General features: G+C 51.5%; 1 protein-coding gene across 2 annotated transcripts in view; it reads right to left on the reverse strand.

The window, feature by feature from the left end:
• GABRA5 (gamma-aminobutyric acid type A receptor subunit alpha5) overlaps nucleotides 1-20,186 on the reverse strand; it is an 81,965-nt gene extending 61,779 nt beyond the window's left edge. Inside the window, exons 1-4 of one of the 2 annotated variants that reach the window (XM_058294812.1) lie at nucleotides 19,284-20,186; nucleotides 17,695-17,754; nucleotides 17,156-17,315; nucleotides 1,157-1,278 (exon numbers count right to left, since the gene is read on the reverse strand). In XM_058294812.1, coding sequence (XP_058150795.1) covers nucleotides 1,157-1,278; nucleotides 17,156-17,241 — 208 coding nt within the window. In that variant the 5' untranslated portion in view covers nucleotides 17,242-17,315; nucleotides 17,695-17,754; nucleotides 19,284-20,186. Of the gene's footprint in view, nucleotides 1-1,156; nucleotides 1,279-17,155; nucleotides 17,316-17,694; nucleotides 17,755-18,966; nucleotides 19,186-19,283 lie in introns of those variants that run through there. The other variant, XM_058294811.2, reaches the window with a different exon arrangement.
• Nucleotides 20,187-20,548: the final 362 nt, after the last annotated feature.

Below are 20,548 nucleotides of genomic sequence, written 5' to 3' on the forward strand. Positions count from 1 at the left end.
TGGATTAGAGTGGACTTACTGATATTCTACTATGGAACTACTGTGATCAGTAATGAAAGAAATTGCAGCATTGATGTGGAGAAAGTGGTCACAGTAGCTGCTGAGGGCAGGGAGAGGGAAGAAGAGATGTGATGTGGGGGCATTTTCAGGACTTGGAGTTGTCCTAGGTGGTACTGCAGGGACAGATGCTGGACATTGTATGTCCTGCCATGGCCCACTGGGTGGACTGGGGGAGAGTGTAAACTACAATGTAAACTATTATCCATGTGGTGCAGCAGTGCTCCAAAATGTATTCACCAGATGCAATGAATGTGCCACGATGATGAAAGAGGTTGTTGATGTGGGAGGAGTTGGGGGGGGATATATGGGGACCTCTTATACTTTTTGAACATAACGTTTAAAAAAAAACACAAAGAGAGGAAAAATAAAATACGTAGGGACATAAAATTTAAAAGTAAGTTAAAAAAATAAAAAGACTAAAAATTAAAAAAAAAAAAAGCGAACACTAGGGGAGATCTAAACTTCCTCCTTAGAAAGCTGTATTTGCTCGAGGGTCCCTGCCGTACCTCCCGGAGCAAGTTCAGCTGCCTCGCATCTGAGTCTGCAAAGGCCTGGAAATGGAATGCACGTCTCAGGGACAGAATCAAGCTGGGCACAGTACATCCTGAAAGCACATTCTACCTTCTACCGTCAGTCTACGTTTTTTTTTTACCAACTTCCAAGGATTCAAAGTGGATACTATGGCTATGACCCTAGTGAAAACAGAAACAAAGACTAGGTTAAGACGCAAAGCACTGCATTCCAGAGTGGACTTTGAAGAGGCCTCTTCTAGCTCCCAGAGAGCCAAGTGGGTGCGACAGGATCTCCCAGCAGGCTCATCTCGGCCCCCTGGGGGCCTCGGCGCTGGCTGGGCCCCTTCTCAATGGAGCCGGGATGGAAGGAGGGGACCTGTGCGGACAGGTGGGCAGGGTCCCCCCAGGCCCGGCACCTCCCCCAGCTTAGCCTGGAAAATAACGAAGGGGAATGCAGGCACCCGGCAAGGACGGAGGGGCCGCTGGGCCAGCCCCCGGCAGGGAGCCGTGCGGGGCCCCTGGAGGCCAGGCACACCCAGGAGCGCGGGGCCGGGCTCGGGCACGTGGGGCTGGAGGACGCTCACCTCCCAGGCCGGGCCGCAGCCTGTTGTCGTAGCCGTCCAGGAGCCCGTCCAGGATCCGCGTGAAGATGGTGATGTTGTCGTTGGTCGCATCTTTCACCGCACTGGTTGTCATCTGTGAAAAGCTTTTCAAGGCAGAAGCAGAGGAAACCATTAAAGCTGTATCCCCTGCGTCTCACGAGCGCTGCAGTGGAAACGAGGCAGCTAGTCCCGTTTTTAGACGGGGAGTCGGGGAAGGAGGTGGCTTGCCGTGGAGGACGCATCTGGGAGCGAGACAGCTCTTAGTCTGGGTCACCAGCCCTGTCTGGGAACGCAGGAGGCGGTGGTGTGGGCTCTGGGCCCCTGGGCTGGGCTCCTATCAGCTGACCTAACGTGCAAAGCTATCGGTAAGCGGCCACCTACAAGCAGTTCTGAAAACAGATCAGCCAACACGCGGGAACGGGCAGGGCTCCATTCGTCTGTAAAGGATTTCAGGATTTGGTTTAAACACTGGAAAACTGAATTCACGTATTTTTAGTGAAGTGTCTGCAGTGGGAGATGGATTGTGGACAGAGATGCTTAAAAGCCTCCTGCGGGGGTCGTCTGTGGAAGGAAATGTCAATGGAAAGGAAACCAGAGAATCCTCTAGGGGTGGTGAATGGAGAGAGGGAGTCACAGCATAACTATAACAATGTACTTCTTTTACAAAGTGTTAAGAATATGGTGATACACAGGAAAATTAGAACTAATGCACCTTATGTATGATACTTAACAGTTACGTTGTAATATTTTTGCAGCAGTGGCAAAGAATATATTATAAAAGACAACTCTAGAGAGGTATAAGGGGGTATGGGATTTTCCCTTTTGGAGTAGTGAAAATGTTCTAAAATTGACTGAGGCGATGACAGCACAGCTCCGTGAGGACAAGGAGAGCCACCGAGTGTCCACTTTGGACTGTACATGGGGAACCCAGTGGGGAAGATGGACTGCGGTTGACAAAACAAATACAAAAACTATATTCTCTCATGAACTATAACAAATATATTATACTAACACAGGGTGTCAATAATCGGGTGGGTTGGGGGAAAATACATGAAATATAAAATACAGGCTATAGTTATAGTAATATTTTGATGATGCTCCTTCATAGTTTGTAACAAAAGTTTCACCACAATGCAAGGTGCTGGTGGTGGGGTGAAGGATGGGAGCCCTGGATGATGACATGCACATTTGTTTTTTAAGTCCTCTACTTTACCGTACGCTTATCGTTTATGTACGTTCACGTATGAACAAGACACTTGAATAAAATTTTATTTTAAAGAAACCACACCAGTTTAAAGATAAGCCTCAACAGACTTCAGCTCCTACACTTTGATTTATTGGACTTACTCCACTCAGCTAACATGGAGTTGAAGAAGGTCAACCACCACAACATGGAGCCTAGAGTGTCTACAACTGGAAGTGGGAGGAGTGCATCCAGTACCCATATGGAATCTAAGCCCTCACTTGACATAGATGTGCAATGGACACAACCAATCCAGTGTCCACAGAGAAAATGTGGAATGGGTGTGGGAACGGTAGCCATGGTGGCTGCTGGGTGTGGGGAACGGGAGGAAGAGATGAGATGTGGAGGCGTTTTCGGGACGTGGAGTTGTCCTGGATAGTGCTTCACGGACAATTACGGGACATTATAGATCCCCCCAGGGCCCACTGGATGGAATGTGAGAGAGTCTGGGCTATGATGTGGACCATTGACTATGGGGTGCAGTGATGCTCAGAGATGAACTTACCAGGTGCAATGGATGTGTCATGATGATGGGAGAGAGTGTTGCTGTGGGGGGAGTGGGGGGCGGGGGTGGTGGGGTTGAATGGGACCTCATATTTTTCATAATGTAATTAAAAAAATAAATAAATAATTAAAAAAAAAAAAAGATAAGATTGGGGCGCCCAGTTTTACTGGGTAGCCGTGCTGGGAACGAGATGCTAGGATCAGGGCGTGGGGTGAAAGCGCAAGGCTGGAGGACAAGTGCTGGAGATGGGCAAGCCTGGCCTGGAAACCTGCACGGGGCTTCCCCAGCCATCTCCTCTGATCAAAGACATGCTGCTCCACCGAGCATGTCTGGCTCCTGTGGCTTAAACAAACCCCCCCAGCGAAGCGGATCTGAGCCTTCCAGAAAGAAACGAAAGAAACTTTCTTGGTTTCTCCAGTTCATTGGCGTTACCCAGGCCCTCAAGGTGTATGGAGATGGAAACTAGGAACTGCCCTGAAAGGCTGGAAAGACCAAGGAAGGCCCCTGGGAGGACAGAGCCTGAGGCCGTGAAGACAGAGCTCCAGGGCGCCCCTCTTCTCCAGGGCTGCCGCAGGCGTGCAGATGCCTTTGGATCACCAAGAATCGACCGTGACCAACAGGACATATACATGGTGGATTATTCAGTGTAAGAAGGAATGGCGCTCTGAGAGAGGCTGCAGAGAATAAGCCCAAGATGAGCACAGTATCGGGAGAGAGCCCTTCTACAAGAGGGCAAGAAATACATTTTCAGAGATAGAAAGCCAATGAGAGGAGATGCAGTGTTTGCTAGGAAAAGAATAATAGAAAAGGAGGGGAAGAATGTAGCCCAGCTTCCAGAGAAACTCACCGAGCTGGAGGCCATTTGTGGTCCCTAAGAAGCATCCATGACCTTGGCATTTGGGAGAAGGACACGCAATTCTCAGTAAAGCCCTGCGGTGCCTGGCCATGGATGCCCAGCTCTGCTGAAGGCACTTTCTCTTTTGTGAAACTGCTGAAATTGAAGTTGGGAACCAACAGCAGGGATAGAAAGCTGAGGCCAGAACCCATTTGTGCCTGCTCCACCCTGTTCCTGAAAGTCAGGCATTTTTATCGATTGGATCTGAACAGATCAATTCTTCACTGGCCCTAATGCCATTCACTTTTTTTTTTGTAATTAATTTTTCTTAATTTTTTAAAGTAGCTTTACATTACAAAAATGGTACATAAAAAAATAAAAGGGATTCCCATATACCCCACTCCCTCCCCTTCCCACACTTTCCCACATCAACAACACCCCTGATGAGTGTGGTACATTTGTAACAATTGATAACGCACATTGAAGCATTGCTACTGTCTATGGGTTACCGTTTACATTACAGCTTACACTCTGCCCTGTACGATTTTGTAGGTTATGACAAAATACACAATGGCCTGTATCTGTCACTACAGTGTCATGCAGGACAACTCCAATGTCCCAAAAATGCCCCGATATTACACCTACTCTTCCCAGGCCCTCCCCTCAGAACCTCTGGTGGCCACCACCTTTACATCAATGGTAAGAGTTCTTCCATTGATAGAATTATAATAAGTCTATAGTAGAACAATACTAAGTCTACTTTAGTTCATTGTTCATTCCCCAATCTTGAGGATTTGGGGATGGTGATGCCCACTCTGCCTCTAACTGGAAGGGAGCTTAGATCCCATGGGGCAGATGGATGGGACTATCTTGCTTGCAGTTGCAGACATTCTCTGTTCCTTGGCATGGGCATTGTCCATCATCATCTCCTTTTCAGTTGTCCTTGGTGAGTCCAATGAACTGGAGAGTAGGTGTTGCAACTCTGCTGAAATTCAGGGCATAACTGGCACATGGACAGACTTAAGTCTCTGGGACATATATTGATCAAGTATAGTGTTAATTACAGGTTCAAGTAAAAGGGGCAGAAGAGCCAGGAGCAGAGAACCTATAAATGAGTCTCACTGGGGAGCATAAATTCCACAGTAAGGCCCACTGGCAGGGAGCTGAATTCCTGAGCCTTGCCCTGCCCTGGCTGTCTCTCGAGCCCCCAGGAGCCCCGCTGTTTGAGGCACTGTTTACTGTGGCAGTCAGTGAGATCCTGCCCGGGACCTGCGAAGGCGTGACCTCTGGAACGACCTCCCAACTCACTTTGAAGTCTTTTAGCCATAGAAACTCACTTGTCTTTACCCCTTCCCCCTTTTGGTCAAGGTCTTTTTCCAGATGCATTGCTAGCTGGAACTTGGTAATCATCCTTAGGTGCCAGGGAGGCTCTAACGCCCTTCCCTTTTAACTGAAAGAGTTGCTTAAAGTTCTCTCCGTCTAGTTTTTGCATCGCCATTAAAATGCATAGATCAGAAGTTCTAACAAGCTAAGTCCTCCCAGCATGGAGCCCAGGGAGATGAATTTTTCCTCCATGACTAAGTACTGAAGAATTTTACTTCCCCTTTTCTCTGACACCCACTGTGACTTCACACTTCAGAGAGAGGAAGCACGCAGCCTCACACAGGTCGACTCCAGCAAGAGGGAGGACCTTGATATCCTCCCAGGTCTGCGAAAGAAACGGTTCTAACGTTTGGGGCTTGCCCCGTCGAGGAACCCTCGATCCAACTAAATCCAGTCTCATCACACGCTCGTCACGCCATCACAAGCCTGATCTGCTTGGTAATTCAGTTTTAGGTTTCATGCAAGTGTCCAACGTTTGGAAAATCCTCCTCATTGCTGCTTTAATTTACAAAGAGAGGTGGAAAACGCTAGTAGAAAAAGCATGAGTTAATGTTTGGGAAATTCTTCTAAGTGATTCCATTATCCATTGCGAAAATGTCCTTAAATTGCATTAGGTCCGAACGGCCCTGCCATTAGGAGACAAACCCTTAGCACAAGGTTATTGACCACTGTGAGATCCCCAAGCACTCTGTGTTCACGGCTCACGGCTCTGGGAGACATTTCCTCGGCTCTCTCTGAAAGGAGAGATAAAGGGACTCTGCTCCGTCAGTTTCATGGACTCATATTCTACTTGGCTCCGAATCTGACATCACCAATACAGAAAGCCTTTTGCGGAGTCACGGGACGGGACGTGCAAGATTTCCAAAGCTCCAGCTCCCACTTCTTGGCCCCCCAAAGTTTTAAACATCTCTACCTGCGCTTTTCTTGGAAGAAATTCAGTATCTGTCTGTTCCCACTCTTACTGTCCCTCCTACTTACCTGCGGGGCCTTTCAGGATAAGGGCACAGCTGGGTCTGAACCAAAGACAAGAGCTAGACGCTCATAAACAGCCTCGAAAAATCTCCCTGAAAATGTGGATGGGGGCACGGGCAGGTAGAGCCGCACAACTCGGGGCCCTCCTCAGTCCACTCGCAAGTGGTTCAGCCGCAGCACGTGGGGAGGAAATGCATCGTTTTCACACCAGGGCGCAAGGCAGTGTGCCCGTGGCTCCTGGCCGGGACCCGCACCCGGCACCTCGGGGGCCTCTGTGGGACGTGTGCGTGCCTTCATCAGGCCACGGCACCTCCCAGGCAGCTTCCAGAGTGAGTGAGTAACTTCAGCTTGTATTCCATCTCAGTCAGCTGGAGCCACGTGGGAATCAAAACAAAACCACGGAGCTCTGCCTGCCTTCAGTAAGAACGTGCTGTGCTCCCCGTGGAACCCAGGGCAGCTGTCCTGCCACTGAACGCTCCCGCCACAGGTTCAGAAAGTGGGCTCAGCCTCGCCTCTTCCCAGCCCAGCTCTCCCCAGCCGAAGGACGTCCGCGGAGCTTTGCTTCCGCTTAGGGAAACTGCACTACTGCCTCCAGGAGAAGCCAATCGTGCTGCTCTTAGGAAAGTGAATGTTGGTAAGAAGAGACTAGACCCATTATTACTGACAATAGCCTTAAACAATGGAAGTACTTGAAATATTTGGTGACTTACCCCCTGGTTTCCATCAAGGCAAATTACGAGGTTCTCTAAAAGTGTGAAATATTTCCTTGTATTTAAGGCATGTTCTCTATAAAAACATGTCACCTTTACTCCATGTTGTGAGTTCAACACTTCCAAGGTTACTGATGTTTCAGGAAAGGGGTTATCAAAGAAACTCACCTTCCCTGTTAAAAGATGCTAATTTTTCACATTTCTTTCCCTAAGCGTTGGTCTGTACAAAAGTGACAAGGACTTGATCCTTAAATTTGAACTCTCGTCTCCCTGAGCTGTGATTCCTAATATTTTTTAGAAGAAATTAGTGCATAGGAAGATTTTCAAATGATTTTAGACTGAAAAATAAGGGCTCGAGGTCACCAAGTCCCACGTTGCAGCACGAGTAGGATGGTGGTTTGGCAGGGGAGCCTTGGAAGAGGGAGGTGTGGCAGGGAGCAGAGGTCAGGGAGGGGCTTTCTGAAAAGCCGCGCCAGGGCAGACTGGCTGGACTTAAGTTCTGGGTGGTCTACAGACTTCTAAGTGGAGCGGAGACCGGCAGCCCACTAAAGGGGCCCACCGATGGTTTATGTTACCAGCACTGTTCTAAGAATGATGACCTAAATGCCTTTAGAAGGGTAAATTCTGTGTTGCCAAATTCCCCATGTCTCCCCATTTTCTTACATCCAGCCTCTCCAAGGGATCCTGGAAGACTTGCATAGAATTACGAGCCTGGAGTGCTGACTCCGACTGATGCTGGAGGGAATGGGCACTGGTATTGTTTAAGGGTCCCCAAGGTGGGAAACGGGCTTGGCCCAGTGGTTAGGGCGTCTGTCTACCACATGGGAAGTCCGTGGTTCAAACCCCAGGCCTCCTTGACCCGTGTGGAGCTGGCCCATGCGCAGTGCTGATGCGCGCAAGGAGTGCCCTGCCACGCAGGGGTGTCCCCCGCGTAGGGGAGCTCCATGCGCAAGGAGTGCGCCCCATAAGGAGAGCCACCCAGCGCGAAAGAAAGTGCAGCCTGCCCAAGAATGGCGCCGCCCACACTTCCCGTGCCACTGACGACAACAGAAGCGGACAAAGAAACAAGACGCAGCAAATAGACACAGAGAACAGACAACTGTGGGAGGGGGGGAATTAAATAAATAAAAAATAAATCTTTTTAAAAAATAAATAAATAAAGGTCCCTAAGGGGTCCTCAGGGCAGCAGGGTTGAGACTGAGTGAGAACCAGAACGGCTGCTCTGGGGGCCAACGCCAGAGCGACGCTGAACAACCTCCCAGACGCTCTCGCCTCCAGCAGGCTCAGAAAGGCCGTAGACGACTGGGCTCCGGGTCAGCAGCTCGGTTGGACAGATGATGCTTGGTGGGCGTTCTATTCTGTAGGAGGTACTGCAGTACCTGGTGGGATAACGAGAAGACAAACGGGGTGTCCCCACCCTCAGAGACACGACTCTTCCGAAAGAGCCCCAGAGGACTGCAACCAGAACACGGCAAGAGCAGGAACCACGCAAGCTCCAGGAGCCCAGGGAGGAGAAACGCCTTCGTCCAGGGGCAGAGGCAAGGAAAACCGACCCGAGCTTTTAAGCACGAAGGCAGGGTCACACATCAACCAGAAGGCTGCGGAAGGGGCTGTGCACAGCGGCTCCAAGGAAGGAAAACAGCCGGCCGTGGGCAGAGGCTGTGTACGGAGCTGGGAAAAGGACGACCACGTGGTGGAATGATTCGAAAGGCAAACCCCAAGGCCTCGGCACGCCACGCCACGCTTCTGGGGCTCGGCCCCCGGGCGCCTTCACGGGGGCCTCCCTCCTCGGGCAGCTTCAGAAGGACGGACTCAGGTGGCGGCCGTCAGGGAAGGGGGGTGGACGGCAGCCCGAGCGGTTCCTGACGGGGTGAGGGCCTGTGCGTCGGGGCAGGGCAGCCAGGCGCCACCTCCACGCCAGGGGGCACAGCCCACGCTAGCCCTGCCCTGCCCTCCCGCTGCCCCGGGAGGGGAGCGACGGAATTGCACTAGTATGCCCTCGAAGGGGCTTTCTTTTTGAGCAACTTTAAAGGATTTTACTGACATGTAACATCATCTGTTTAACAGTATTTATAAGATCTTTAAAAAAAGGACGAGGAGTAAGAGGAAGGGAGGAGAGGAGCTGCTATAGATTTGAGCCTTAAAGGAGCGTCATTTAAAGGGATGTCTGATCCTCTACTTTTCCTTATTTTGGTATTTTAAAGGCTACAGGTTAAACAATTATTTCATCAAAAGAACCATCTTTTGATTCTTCTGGGCCACACGGATGACCAGACAAGTGCCTGAAGGGTGTGGCGAGGACAAGCAGTGAGGATACGCCTTGCGGTTTCTGTCTTTGTGGAGCCCTCGTCCCGGTTTACATCACCGTCTGTTTCGATTTACACAAAACGGCATCAATAACACAACTGCAGGCAGGTTTAAGTGTGACTTAACTTTGGGAATTGCACTGGATTGGGTTTAAACTAGAGCATCTCTGTGTTCTGAAAGTTCCTATCTTGCTGCATTCTTTCTTCAGGAAGCATTGCCAAGAAGTGTATCATCAGTTTACTTACACTACTTGAAGGCCATTGAATGAGCACTTCTAAATGGCACCACTTTAGGTTTCCATTACACACCACTTTCGCTAACCATTTTTTAAAAACATGTAAAGAACTAGCTGGACATGGAAAGCCAATCCCGCATTTCCAGATGGTAGGTTTCCCCTCTTCTGGGGGACAGCTGGGACCTGAACCAGCCGTTGCCAGGGGCTAAAGTCACGCACCATGGAATTTACCCCAGCACACGGTTCCTCCCCTTCCTCTGGGCTCACACTACACGTGTCCCAGTCCTGCTCACGGACTCCTTAAGGGCTACCCCTGCTCACTGCCCTCCATGAGGAATGTTCGCCTTGTCCTTGACCTTCAAAACGCTCAGCTGGCCCACGCCCTTCTGGTTCTCTGAGCCCACGCTGCACTAGCGAAGTGCACAAGGCCAGTCTGGCTGGACTGCACCCGACTCAGAGGCTGATGGCCCATACCTCGAGCTCCGCAGACTCACGGGCAGCGCCCTGCTGCTCTCCTCGACTTTGTCCCCTTCCCACCTCCAAACATATCGGGTGCCCCCACTGCACGACCGTGCAGCACTGCACGCTCCCAGCTCTGTCATAGCCCCCTCATGCCCAAGCATTCCCCCAACAACCACATCTACCGTCAACTCCTTTCTTCAAAACTGTCTTCCAGGCTTCCCCGGTACGCGCCCATGCCTTGCTCCAAATCCCACCAAAGCACATCAGAAGAGCAGCCTGTACTGGAAATCTCTACGGCGCCTCCTCCATGCTCTGGAACCTACTCCAGTAAGGCTCCCACCACTGCCATTCCAAGGAAGCCACTCTTCTTCAGACCAGGAATGAGCAGCACATGCCAGACCCCCGGGTGTCCTCGGCCCTGCCCTGCTGGACCCAGCAGCCTCTGCCATGGTGACTGCATCTCCTTTCTTCACTGGGCCTCAGGACTCAGAAGAAGACTGCCTGCTCTTCTCAGTCTTGCTGATTGCCCCTTCCCTCTCAGACCTCTAGACGCTGGGACGTAACCAGTGCACGCTCCACGCACCTACCTGCCTCTTCTGTCTACTCTGCATCTCCATCTGATTTCATCCTAGCAAATGGCTTTAACTAGCTCCCATCCACGGAAGACTCATATTCTTGTCTCCAGCCCCAGGCCCACTCTGACCTACGGACACGTCTGTCTGACCTCCTGCCTGGCCTCTCCACTTGGATATCTAACAGGCATCTCACGGGTCCATGACTGAACTCAGGATTTCCTCCACCTACCCTCTCCTCCTGCGCTCTTCCCGGGCTCAGTAATGGGTAATTTAACCCAGGGGGCATTCAGGTCAAATACATCGGAGTCATCTGTGGCTGCTCTCTCTCATCGCCAGCTCAGTCCATCATCAATCCATCCTGTTAGGCAAAACTTCCTGGGCATCACTGTAATGGCCTCTTAACGGCCCTCCTTGCTTTCTTCTTTACCCACCCGCTGCCCCACCCCACATTCCATTCCATTCTCCACTCAACAGCCAGAGTGAGCCCTTCACCATGTAACGTCACCCCTAGATTGGCCCGCGTTTTACTCCCACTTAACTGCACTCAGTGGGCCTGGTCCACCTGCAGGGGAAAGCTCAACTGCTCTTCCTGAATGACTAGCACAGTCGTGCCCTTTACCCATGGCCTTTATCTCACTTCCTTCAGGATCCACCTCCTTCCCACACCGTGGCCGGGACACTGTCCTCCCCCACCTGGGGCAATATACTCCCTCTCCAGGCCCTGGCCCCTGGGGACCCTCTCAGGCTGGGAGCCCCGGGCTCAGTCCATCTCCCTGGCCGCCCTTCCCAGGCACTGGAACGCCTTGCCCTGCTTCCCACTTTGCCTGATGTCTTCACTGAAATCCTCAACCCTCCCTTCCTGCAGGAACACTGCAGCTCAGTCTCTTGGCCAAGTGGACAGGGTCATGGGGGAATCTGTCACACTCCGTCGCATCTGTAAACCTACGCGCCTCCCTCCCCGGTGGGGTGGAGAGGGTCTACCAGCCAAATGGCTAGAAGGACTGCAGGTGCACCTGGCACCTCCCCCGCTGGACTGCTTGAGGCTTTCAGCATGTGTGGAGCGGTTTCACCTTCTGATCCACGACGATCGCTACTTTGTGATTAGAAAACTGAGAAGCAGGTGGGTAATAAGCTTCCACCTTGTCACAGAGATCAGACCTGGGACCCTGATCTGGAAAGCTGTGGAGCAAAGAGAAACACTCACTCTACAAAAGGATACCTGGAGGGAAACGGATTTGGCTCAATGGATAGAGCATCCGCCTACCACATGGGAGGTCCCCGGTTCAAACCCTGGGCCTCCTTGACCCGTGTGCAGCTGGCCCACATGCAGTGCTGATGCGCGCAAGGAGTGCCGTGCCACACAGTGGTGTCACCTGCATAGGGGAGCCCCACGCACAAGGAGTGCATCCTGTAAGGAGAGCTGCCTGGTGTGAAAAAAGTGCAGCCTTCCCAGGAGTGGCGCCACACATGCAGAGAGCTGACACAGCAAGATGACGCAACAAAAAGAGACACAGATTCCGGATGCTGCTGACAAGAATAGAAGCGTTCGCAGAAGAACACACAGCGAATGGACACAGAGAGCAGACAACTGGGGGGGGGGGGGGAATAAATAAATAAATAAAATAAAAAATAAATCTAAAAAAAAAAAGGATACCTGGAGCTATCCCTAAATATCTGCAAGGGAGACCTGAAAGGGGCGCCACATTTATAATAGAATGACGGCCCGATTTCATTTTTGAAACTGAAAATTAGCTGGTCCTGTTTCATTAATTTTGAGATTTGCCTTCTGATTTTGAAAGAATTGTCCCATCCGTTCCCTTTTCAACATGCCATATGTATCATGGAATTCTAGAAAAGGCAAGGCAGGGGGGCACTTGAGTTGGGCTGGAGCCCTGAGGTAGAACCCCAATTCTACCACTTCCCAATGGTGAAGCTCAGACATGTTTCTCTAAGTTCTGAAGCCTGAGCTTTCCTCACCTGCAAAAGAACGGTGTTGGGAACACTGACTAGCACAGTTTTTGAACATGCACCCTGGAATTCAGGGAGACAGACACACGTAAACACTGATAACTACTGCTGCCAACACCAGAGCTCTATTTCGTGATGTCTTGTTCGTGTTGATTCTAATACTTTCCTCTGAAATTTCACACTAATTATAACATGCATCGTACGTAATTTAGCATTTTTAAAATCCAGCAGCCCATATGCTGCTTCTGGCCTTGAACTGAGTCGGTGATTCATCTTGGAGTTGGTTTCCAGGCAGGGCGGGCAGACAGCCGCGCTCGCCGCCTGCCCTCGGTGCGCTGTTCGGCTCTGCTCGCGGGCCCTGGCGTGCTGAGCGTGCAAACGCTGCCTTAGTAAGGAAAATCCTCTCCCAGTACTTTCTTTGGAACTGTACCAAAAAATACCACTGACCGCCCTTCTGCAGCCCGCCTGGGTCACCTACGATTTCTGCCGTGTGCGTGGACCGCGTCTCTGGCCTCCCGCCATCCCCGGGGGCCGGATTTAAATGGTCCGCCACTTGGGAGTGAGCTGACAGGGCTTTGCATTTTGTGTTTGTTGGTTGGTTTGTGTTCTAATAATTTTTTACATGACTGCTTGTCCTGGTCCTCAGGAATCTGCGGCAGCGTCGGTCCAGGAGGAACTTGCCATCTGAGGATTTACGAGAGAGAACTTTCCATTTCCAAAGACACTGTGCGCCCCTGTGAGAATGAGCCAGAGATAAAGGACTTTCCGCTCTAGTTAAAGGAAGAGGAATTGGGTCCTTGAGCACCTGTGTGAAAGGATACTTGGAAAACCACTGCCCACGTGGGTCTGCCCGCACAGACAGGTGAAGAGTCCATCAATCTGTTCCTGCGCCTAAGCTGCCTCTCCAGTGTTCACTTTTAATTGCTGGCTATGAAATACTGTTTTCTGAAATCTCTGAATCATAGCTCCAACGTACTAAAATTTCAACTCATTTTTCCTTTTCCAATCGATAAACCTCTGAGGTATGGCTAATATCATTAAATGAGTAAACTCAGATATTTACCTTATTATTGACTTGGCATTCCCAAACTATATCTACCAATTATCATTGGCCTATCTAATCTGACAAGGCAAAGCTTTTCAAAGGACAATAAATTAATTCCAGTTTAAATGTAACATTACATATGTTGACATGTCTTTGATTCATACACTTTTTCTGCACTTTCTTTATCATATACTCTTGATGACTGGTTTTGTTAAAATAATCCAAATGCCCCTCATAAAACTAGGTCTCCCAATGGGACGGGGCACACAGCTGACCATCAGACAAGACCTCTCTGGTCTGTCCGACATAGGACTCAAGGTTGTTCAATAATTTAAAACTGATAGAAGAATTCCAAAGGCCACTAACGGTGACTCAGATCAAACAGAGAGTATACACGGGAGGGAATAAATCACATATGGTTACACAGGAGACCTACTCTGAAAAGAACTTCACATTCGCTATGGGAATCAGCCACCGGGCGCTCTCTTACTGCGCACTCATACTTTTTCGGGTTGCCGAGGCCCTGCCCCCTGCACAAGCACCACCTGCCAACCTCACACCCGCGCAGCCTTGGCTCCGCCTTCTGCTGCCCTGGCTGGGTTCTTGTTATTGCTTCGCTGGCTGGCGAGTCCTTCGGCCGCTGACCTATGGAGGGAGGCAGCATTTCTGTGGCCCTGCAGTCTCGTCAAGCTACAGCCCTGTGTGCTTCCCTTCCACCTTTCCTTTGAACTGGCCCACATAAGCTCTTTCTTTGGAGGATAAAAGAGCTTGTCTGAAATCTTTCGCCCTGTCATCTCAGGCGCCAGAACACACTCTCTAGCCTTGGAGGACAGCCGCGTTGGACCCGGAAATGCTGGTGAAGCACGTGGGGCAAGAGGTGAAGTGCAAGACCTCTCGGCTGAATCGCAGGTGAAGGTGCTGGTGACACAGGAGCGGGGCAGGCCAGCGGGCAGGGGGGCACTGCAGACCCCAGCAGCCACAGGCTCTGGGAACTCCCCAAGTGAGCTACTCGCCAGCCTCAATTTCCCCAGCTGTAGGCTGGGGCACCTAAGGTTGACGCTAGGATTTATCTAAAGCAGAAAACATAAAAAGAGGTGTTCCATCTGTGCTAGCTATTAATGTGTCATGATTTAAACTCAGGTAAATAGCATGACGCTTTCTTTGGGATTTGACAAAATCATACTGAAGTACATTTAGGATAATATGGAAGTGTGAGGAGCTAAAAATGTCTTGGATGAGAAGGGTGATAAATAGGGATTGTCCTCCCAAATGGAGCTGTTGAAATCCCAGGGTGTGGGAAACTCGGCTGTCCCACTTTGCTGGAGACCCCACCCACCTCATCAAAAGGATCTGGACGGTGGAGCAGGTGGAGCTCAATAGTTGAGCGCCTGCTTTGCACATATGAGGTCGCAGGTTCAATCCCTGGTACCTCCTGGAAAAAAAAAAAGCCATAAGCAATTGGACATACAGATTTAGGGTCAAGGGTTAAAAGCATTGAGAGAACTAGATGTAAAACTATTTTTTTGGAACGTTTTCTAATAGAAATAATCTCAAACACTGAAAAAGTTTGAAGCCAACATGTCCACTACAGCAATATTTGTAACAGCAAATCCATAAACAATCAAATACCCCAAATTAGGGAAGCAGTTAAGTATAAAGCATTCATATACTGTAATAATATCCATCCATTGAAAACCATACATTTTGAAGGGTTTATAATAACCAAGGGTTAAGTGTGAAAATAGCAGATCACGAACTTGAATGTCCACTATGAGCTCGGTTGTACAAAAATATGCACAGAAGCAAGGGGAAGAAAACACACCAACATCTGAAGGACGATTGTCTCCATGAGGTAGAATTAAGGATATTTTCCTTCCTTTACACTGTTATACTTTCATCTCACATATGTTCTGTAACTAGTACGTATTGTTTTAGAAAGAGCTATAGACCTTATATCTAAAAGATTTAAACATTTCTCCAACAGCTAATTTTCAATTGGAATGTTGAGGGGGATTATTAGTTGCTTCCAGAAACTAATACTTATCTATTCTGAAGGTGAGATCAGAAAGCTACACAATTCAATAAGAAATAAAGTATAACTGTCTCTAATGCCTAACTTCATACACCCATCACTTCGTATTTCAGATTTTCCTCTTCCAGGGTTTGTAATAATTTCTTGCATACAGAATGCAATTTCAGAATAATATATTTTGACCAAAATGCTATTCAGAGATTAAATGTTCCCAATCCTAGCATATTCCTCACCTCCAAAATATTGTTACATATATGCAGACAACAGTAAACAAGCCAACTACTTAAAGCAGTAACTTAGAAATCAGAAGATTCTGGGTGATTTCACTTAAACACACAGTTTTCCTTTGAAGACACAGCTTAAATGGTTTTACAGCTGGAAAGGACCTTTCAAGGAGGAAAACTTTCATTTCACAGGTAAGGAAACCAAGGGGGAGGGAGGGTAGGTACCCAGTGAAGAAGACACAAAGCAAAGCAAGAATAAGACCAGGTGCTCTTTTCCAGGGGAACGCTCTGAGTGGCTCAAAGGGCACTTCTGCGCTTTCTCCTTATCTGGTAGCGTGCGCGGCAATGCCCTCCCCATAACGCTGAGGACGGTTCCTTAGCTGGCCGAGGGCTCAGCCCCATGCCCGGGCAGCCCTGGACTAAAAGTGCAGCGCTGTTGTACATGGTGATGGGACCTGGGCCAACCCACGATCCTCTCTCTCCATTTCTCAGATCTCTCCATCTCTCTCCATCTCTCCCTCTACCTGAGACCTGGGAAGGTCAGAGGAGCAGAAAATGTCCAGGGGACAGACAGAGAATGAGCTGACCTGGGAGGATCCATGGGCTGTGGCAGAGCCACTGTGCTCTTTAGAAGCCCGCATGATTGACACAAGTAAACTGGGTAAGCTCCGGCGCCCACCCTTAGGGAACGAACGTCTGGCAATGTTTACCATATTCTCCTGAAATTTAACTTCTTACTCATCCTCCATCAACTTCAAGTTACAATCCCTTTGATTAGGAAGAAAAATTCCAGGGGAGAGAGGAGGAGCATCAGTGCCTCCTAAGACCATTCATCAGGAATGTTGATTAGCATGAGTTTGATGAAAGAAGGTTAAAATCAACACACTGATACTAACGGTCCGTGTGAAAGAGGTAGAGGGAATGATAGTGCAGGAAACTGAGTGGTTTCTCTCAGACCTTCAGACACGTCACTTATGGTACCTGCACCTGCCACACCATCTCAAGTTCACGGCTGCTGGGCCAGCCCAGCACACTGCCAGTCCTTTCCAAAGCTACGTAGTTTGGACGTTGCTTTAAAGGCAAATTCCATTGCATAATGGAACCAGGGAGGGCAACCAAAGGTTGGACACTGTCATGGCTAACAAGCAATAAATGTCCTTTATGCACATGAACTTCTGAATCTTGTTTTAACCCGAGTAGGAGGAAACGCAGCTGATGCTGAAACCATCTTCCGCTTCCATTTCTGAGAACATACTCTGCCTTTTTTCTCTGACTCACTCCCAACACCCCACGCTAGAGCAGCCTTGCTTAGGAGGAAAGCATCAGGCAGGACAAGGACTCTTACCGATTTACAACAAACTGAATGGAGCGGGGCTGCAAAGGTGGCAGGCTACGGCTTGCTGAACTGATGTTCTGTTCTGCAAAGTTTTGTAAAGGCACTTTTGTCTCTACAAGCATAAAACAAAAGCACAGAAAATAACTTACCCAAAGTGACTGGCTAAGTTCATGGAAATACAAAAGAGAAGGAGGTTTTTGATCATGATAAAGCTAGAGAACATTCCATTGTCCATTCCCAATAAGAATAACTGTTGAAGCAGATGAATTTGGAAGAATGGCTGTTCTTTTCTCCAACTTGATCTTGCAGCTGAAAGGAACACAAAGGGAAACAGTGTACCAACATGAATTTCTCAGCGCCTTGGGTCTTCTAATCAAAACCACACTCCTAATCCTCAGCAATTGACAAAGAAGAGGAACCTGGCTGCCTTCCCCAGCCAGGGCCCTAAACCACCGATCCCGTAGGCTCAGGGCCAGCAGCTGGGCCAGAGGAGACATCACATGGCTTCATTTTCTCATTTCCTCAGAGTGCAGGACCATCCTCCCAATCTATTAATTTTCCGTATCTCAAGTACTTTGTTTTACTTTTTAGCAAGCTATCAAATGAGCCATAATTCCAAGTATTAGCATAAATGTGTGTGGTTACCGGGGCGATTGTATTTTAGATTTCACAAGTGGAATCATTTTACCTTTCTGAAATATTTGCCACCGTGGTCAACGCCAGCACCTACTCCTTGTTCCGCAAGGTGCTGAGAGCATGTGGAGAGAAGGGGGAGAGGCACAGTTAAGAATCTAGTCGTGCTCGGGATTGCCAGAACAGAGCAGCTGCTCCTAAGAAGGCCGTCCCTCTCTTGGCTCTCTGCCGGGACACTAAACAACTTAGTAACCACTGAATTGGTAGAAGACTCTCAATTCCGTGCTGGGCCCGGATTAAGGAATAGGAGCTGCCGGCCGTCGCCCTCTGGGCTCTGGCACTAACCTCGCCGAACGCACACGCTTCCCAACACGCGGCTAGGTGCACCTGGGGCGTGAACACTGCATGCTCTAAAGAAACCTTCTCCCGAAGAGCCCCCAGGCGAACTCCGGGACTGGGGCGCCCACAACAGGTTCCCCTGCGCCAGAAGCGAAGGCTCACTGCGATTTCCGTCACGAAGGGCAGGAACCTGCGGGGGTCGCCTTGTGCGTCCCGAGCCCTGTCACCGGACCCGGGTGTGAGTCCGCGCAGCGAGCTCTTGGAGCTCGATGCGGGAAACGGCGCGCAGCGCTTCCTGGCACCCTGAACCCCGAGCCAGAGAGGCGCGTCAGAGACTGAGCCCCGGACCTGCGGCCGGACCCCGCGGGCTCGTCGCTGCCGGCGCGCAGGGCTCCGTTTGGGGCGCGGGAGGCAGCCCTCTGGGGCTGCCGCCTCGGCCCCCCGCCTTCGCGAGCCTGTCCGGGCTACCGCCCTGGGTCCGCAGCGCGCGCCCCGCGTCCCGGGTCCGAGCCCAACCTCCCTGGCGGCGCCTTCCTCCGCTGCGCGGAGAGCGTGGGGCAGTGCGGGCGCCAGAGTGCCGGGGTCTCGAGCAGGCGCCGGACCCACGCGCGCCACCCCCGCGGGGCCCGCGCCCACTCCACGAGCTGCGCGGGGCCACCCGGGACTCCGCCCGCTCGCGATTTCGTCGCCGGCTCCCACGGCCGCTCACCTCCCAGCCCCTCGGTTCTCTGCGATCGGCGCCCGGGCCGCCCGGGCTGTGCTGCCCAGAACGGCCCTGCCCTCCGGCGCAGCGCTGAGTCCGCAGTCCCCGAGCAAAGTTTGCGCTCCGGGCTGGCCCCGGTGCCACCTCCCCGGGCTCCCTCACCCCTCCGGGTCCCGAAGCCGTGGCTGGTCGCCAGCCCAGAGGGGTGTGAGCGCAGCCAGGGGCCACCAGCCTCCCTCCATTGCACCTTCTCGCCCCTGTGCCCGACCCACGCCCTGGGCTTACCCCGCGCGCCAGCCCCGGGAGGCGAGCCGTCGGCGAGGGTGCATCCTCCACCTGGTCCTGCTGCTCCCGCCCGCTGGCAGGCGCGGAAGGCCGGTGCGGCGTCAGCGCCCCATGCCGCCCGCGCCAGCTGCCCGGGTCCCCCGGCCGAGCGGAACGGGCGCCGGGTGCTCCCCGCTGCCGCCCTGCGGCTCCGCGCTGCGCCGCGCCCCGGGCCGCACTGCCGCCCCGACGCAGCCGCCGCCCGCGCGCCCTCGCGCCCGCGCGCGCCCTCGGTCCCCCTCGCTCGCTCGCTCGCCCGCGCGCGCTCCCCCTCTCACCTCTCCGCGCGCGGCGCGGCCTCCTCTGGGCCGGAGCCCCGTCGGTCTGCAGCTGCGCCCCGGCAGAGGCCGCCACGCTCTCGCCAAAGCGCCTCGCCTGCGTTCGGCGGCGGGGCCGCGCCAGCGCCGCGGGGTGACCTGCTTTGGGCCCGGCCATATTTCCCCTGAAGTTTCTTGAGGGCCTTTGGTCACATATTCGGTGCCTCCTGAAATAACTCCTGGTTCTCCTTTTTAGAGCAAGAATGTCGCCAGAGATGGGGAGGGCGAGTCAGCAGGCAGAGGCCGTGCTGGCGCAGGCCGCGGGGCAGCCCCGGCACCGCCTCATCTGACCCCCACCTTTCCTCAGTTGCCAACGCCTGTCCTTTGTGTCTGCCTCCCTGGTCTCCTTGGAAAGAACGGAGCTTGGGAACATCCTTTTTTTATCTGGGATTAATTGCTATGGGAGAAAAGGCAAGAGTAAAAGTGGAATCGATTAGACTGAACCCCTTACCTAATTGTATATTCATTTGGGGGTTCCTGAAGTTCCATCCTTGACGCGAGACCGAGGTGTCGATGGCAAGGGGACGGGGGCGTGGGCACTGCAGCCCCAAGAGGGGGTCTGGTGTCACGCGGCGGGAACTCCCTGTGGCCGTGCGCCTCGGTGCGCTGCCCACCCTTACGCACACCACCACCTGGTCTGCTTGTCGCCGTCTGGCCTGCGTTTCTCAGGGGTGCAGCGTCTGTCGGAGAAAGTGGTGCGATGGACAAGAGCGCGGTGCCACCGTGCAGAGGTGAACGCGGATGCCGGGCAGACACCGGACCGCCTTCAAGCAGCACCAACACGGTGGCCGAAAAGGCAGGCACATTCCTCGAATTCAAGACTGCAGCTTCTTGTTTCATTAAGAGGCCGATGTCTCTTGTTATGAGACCGACCAGGGGAACACATTCAAGGTTTCGAGTAAACCCAAGAAGAGCTCGAGGTTTATGTTGTTAATCCACACGTTTTGTGAAACTGCATTGTTTATAGTCATTTTTTTAACAGAGCACTAGTGAGATGAGGCACATTTCTAACTCTCCTCCAAGAGGGACGTTTTGTCCCAGTGTACTAAATCCCTCGCTTCCTCAGTTACACCTAAGGACATGTAGTCCAAATCAGAACGACCTGCTGGTGCTTCTGCACGCTCCGAAAATTCTACAATAATCTGATGAGATACTGTAAATTTGTATCCCAAGAGTAAAACATAAAAACGCATACATGTCGCAAATATACAGGAAGTGTTATTCTA

Source organism: Dasypus novemcinctus, chromosome 3 (genome assembly GCF_030445035.2).
Source record: "Dasypus novemcinctus isolate mDasNov1 chromosome 3, mDasNov1.1.hap2, whole genome shotgun sequence".
Taxonomy (NCBI): Eukaryota; Metazoa; Chordata; class Mammalia; order Cingulata; family Dasypodidae; genus Dasypus; species Dasypus novemcinctus.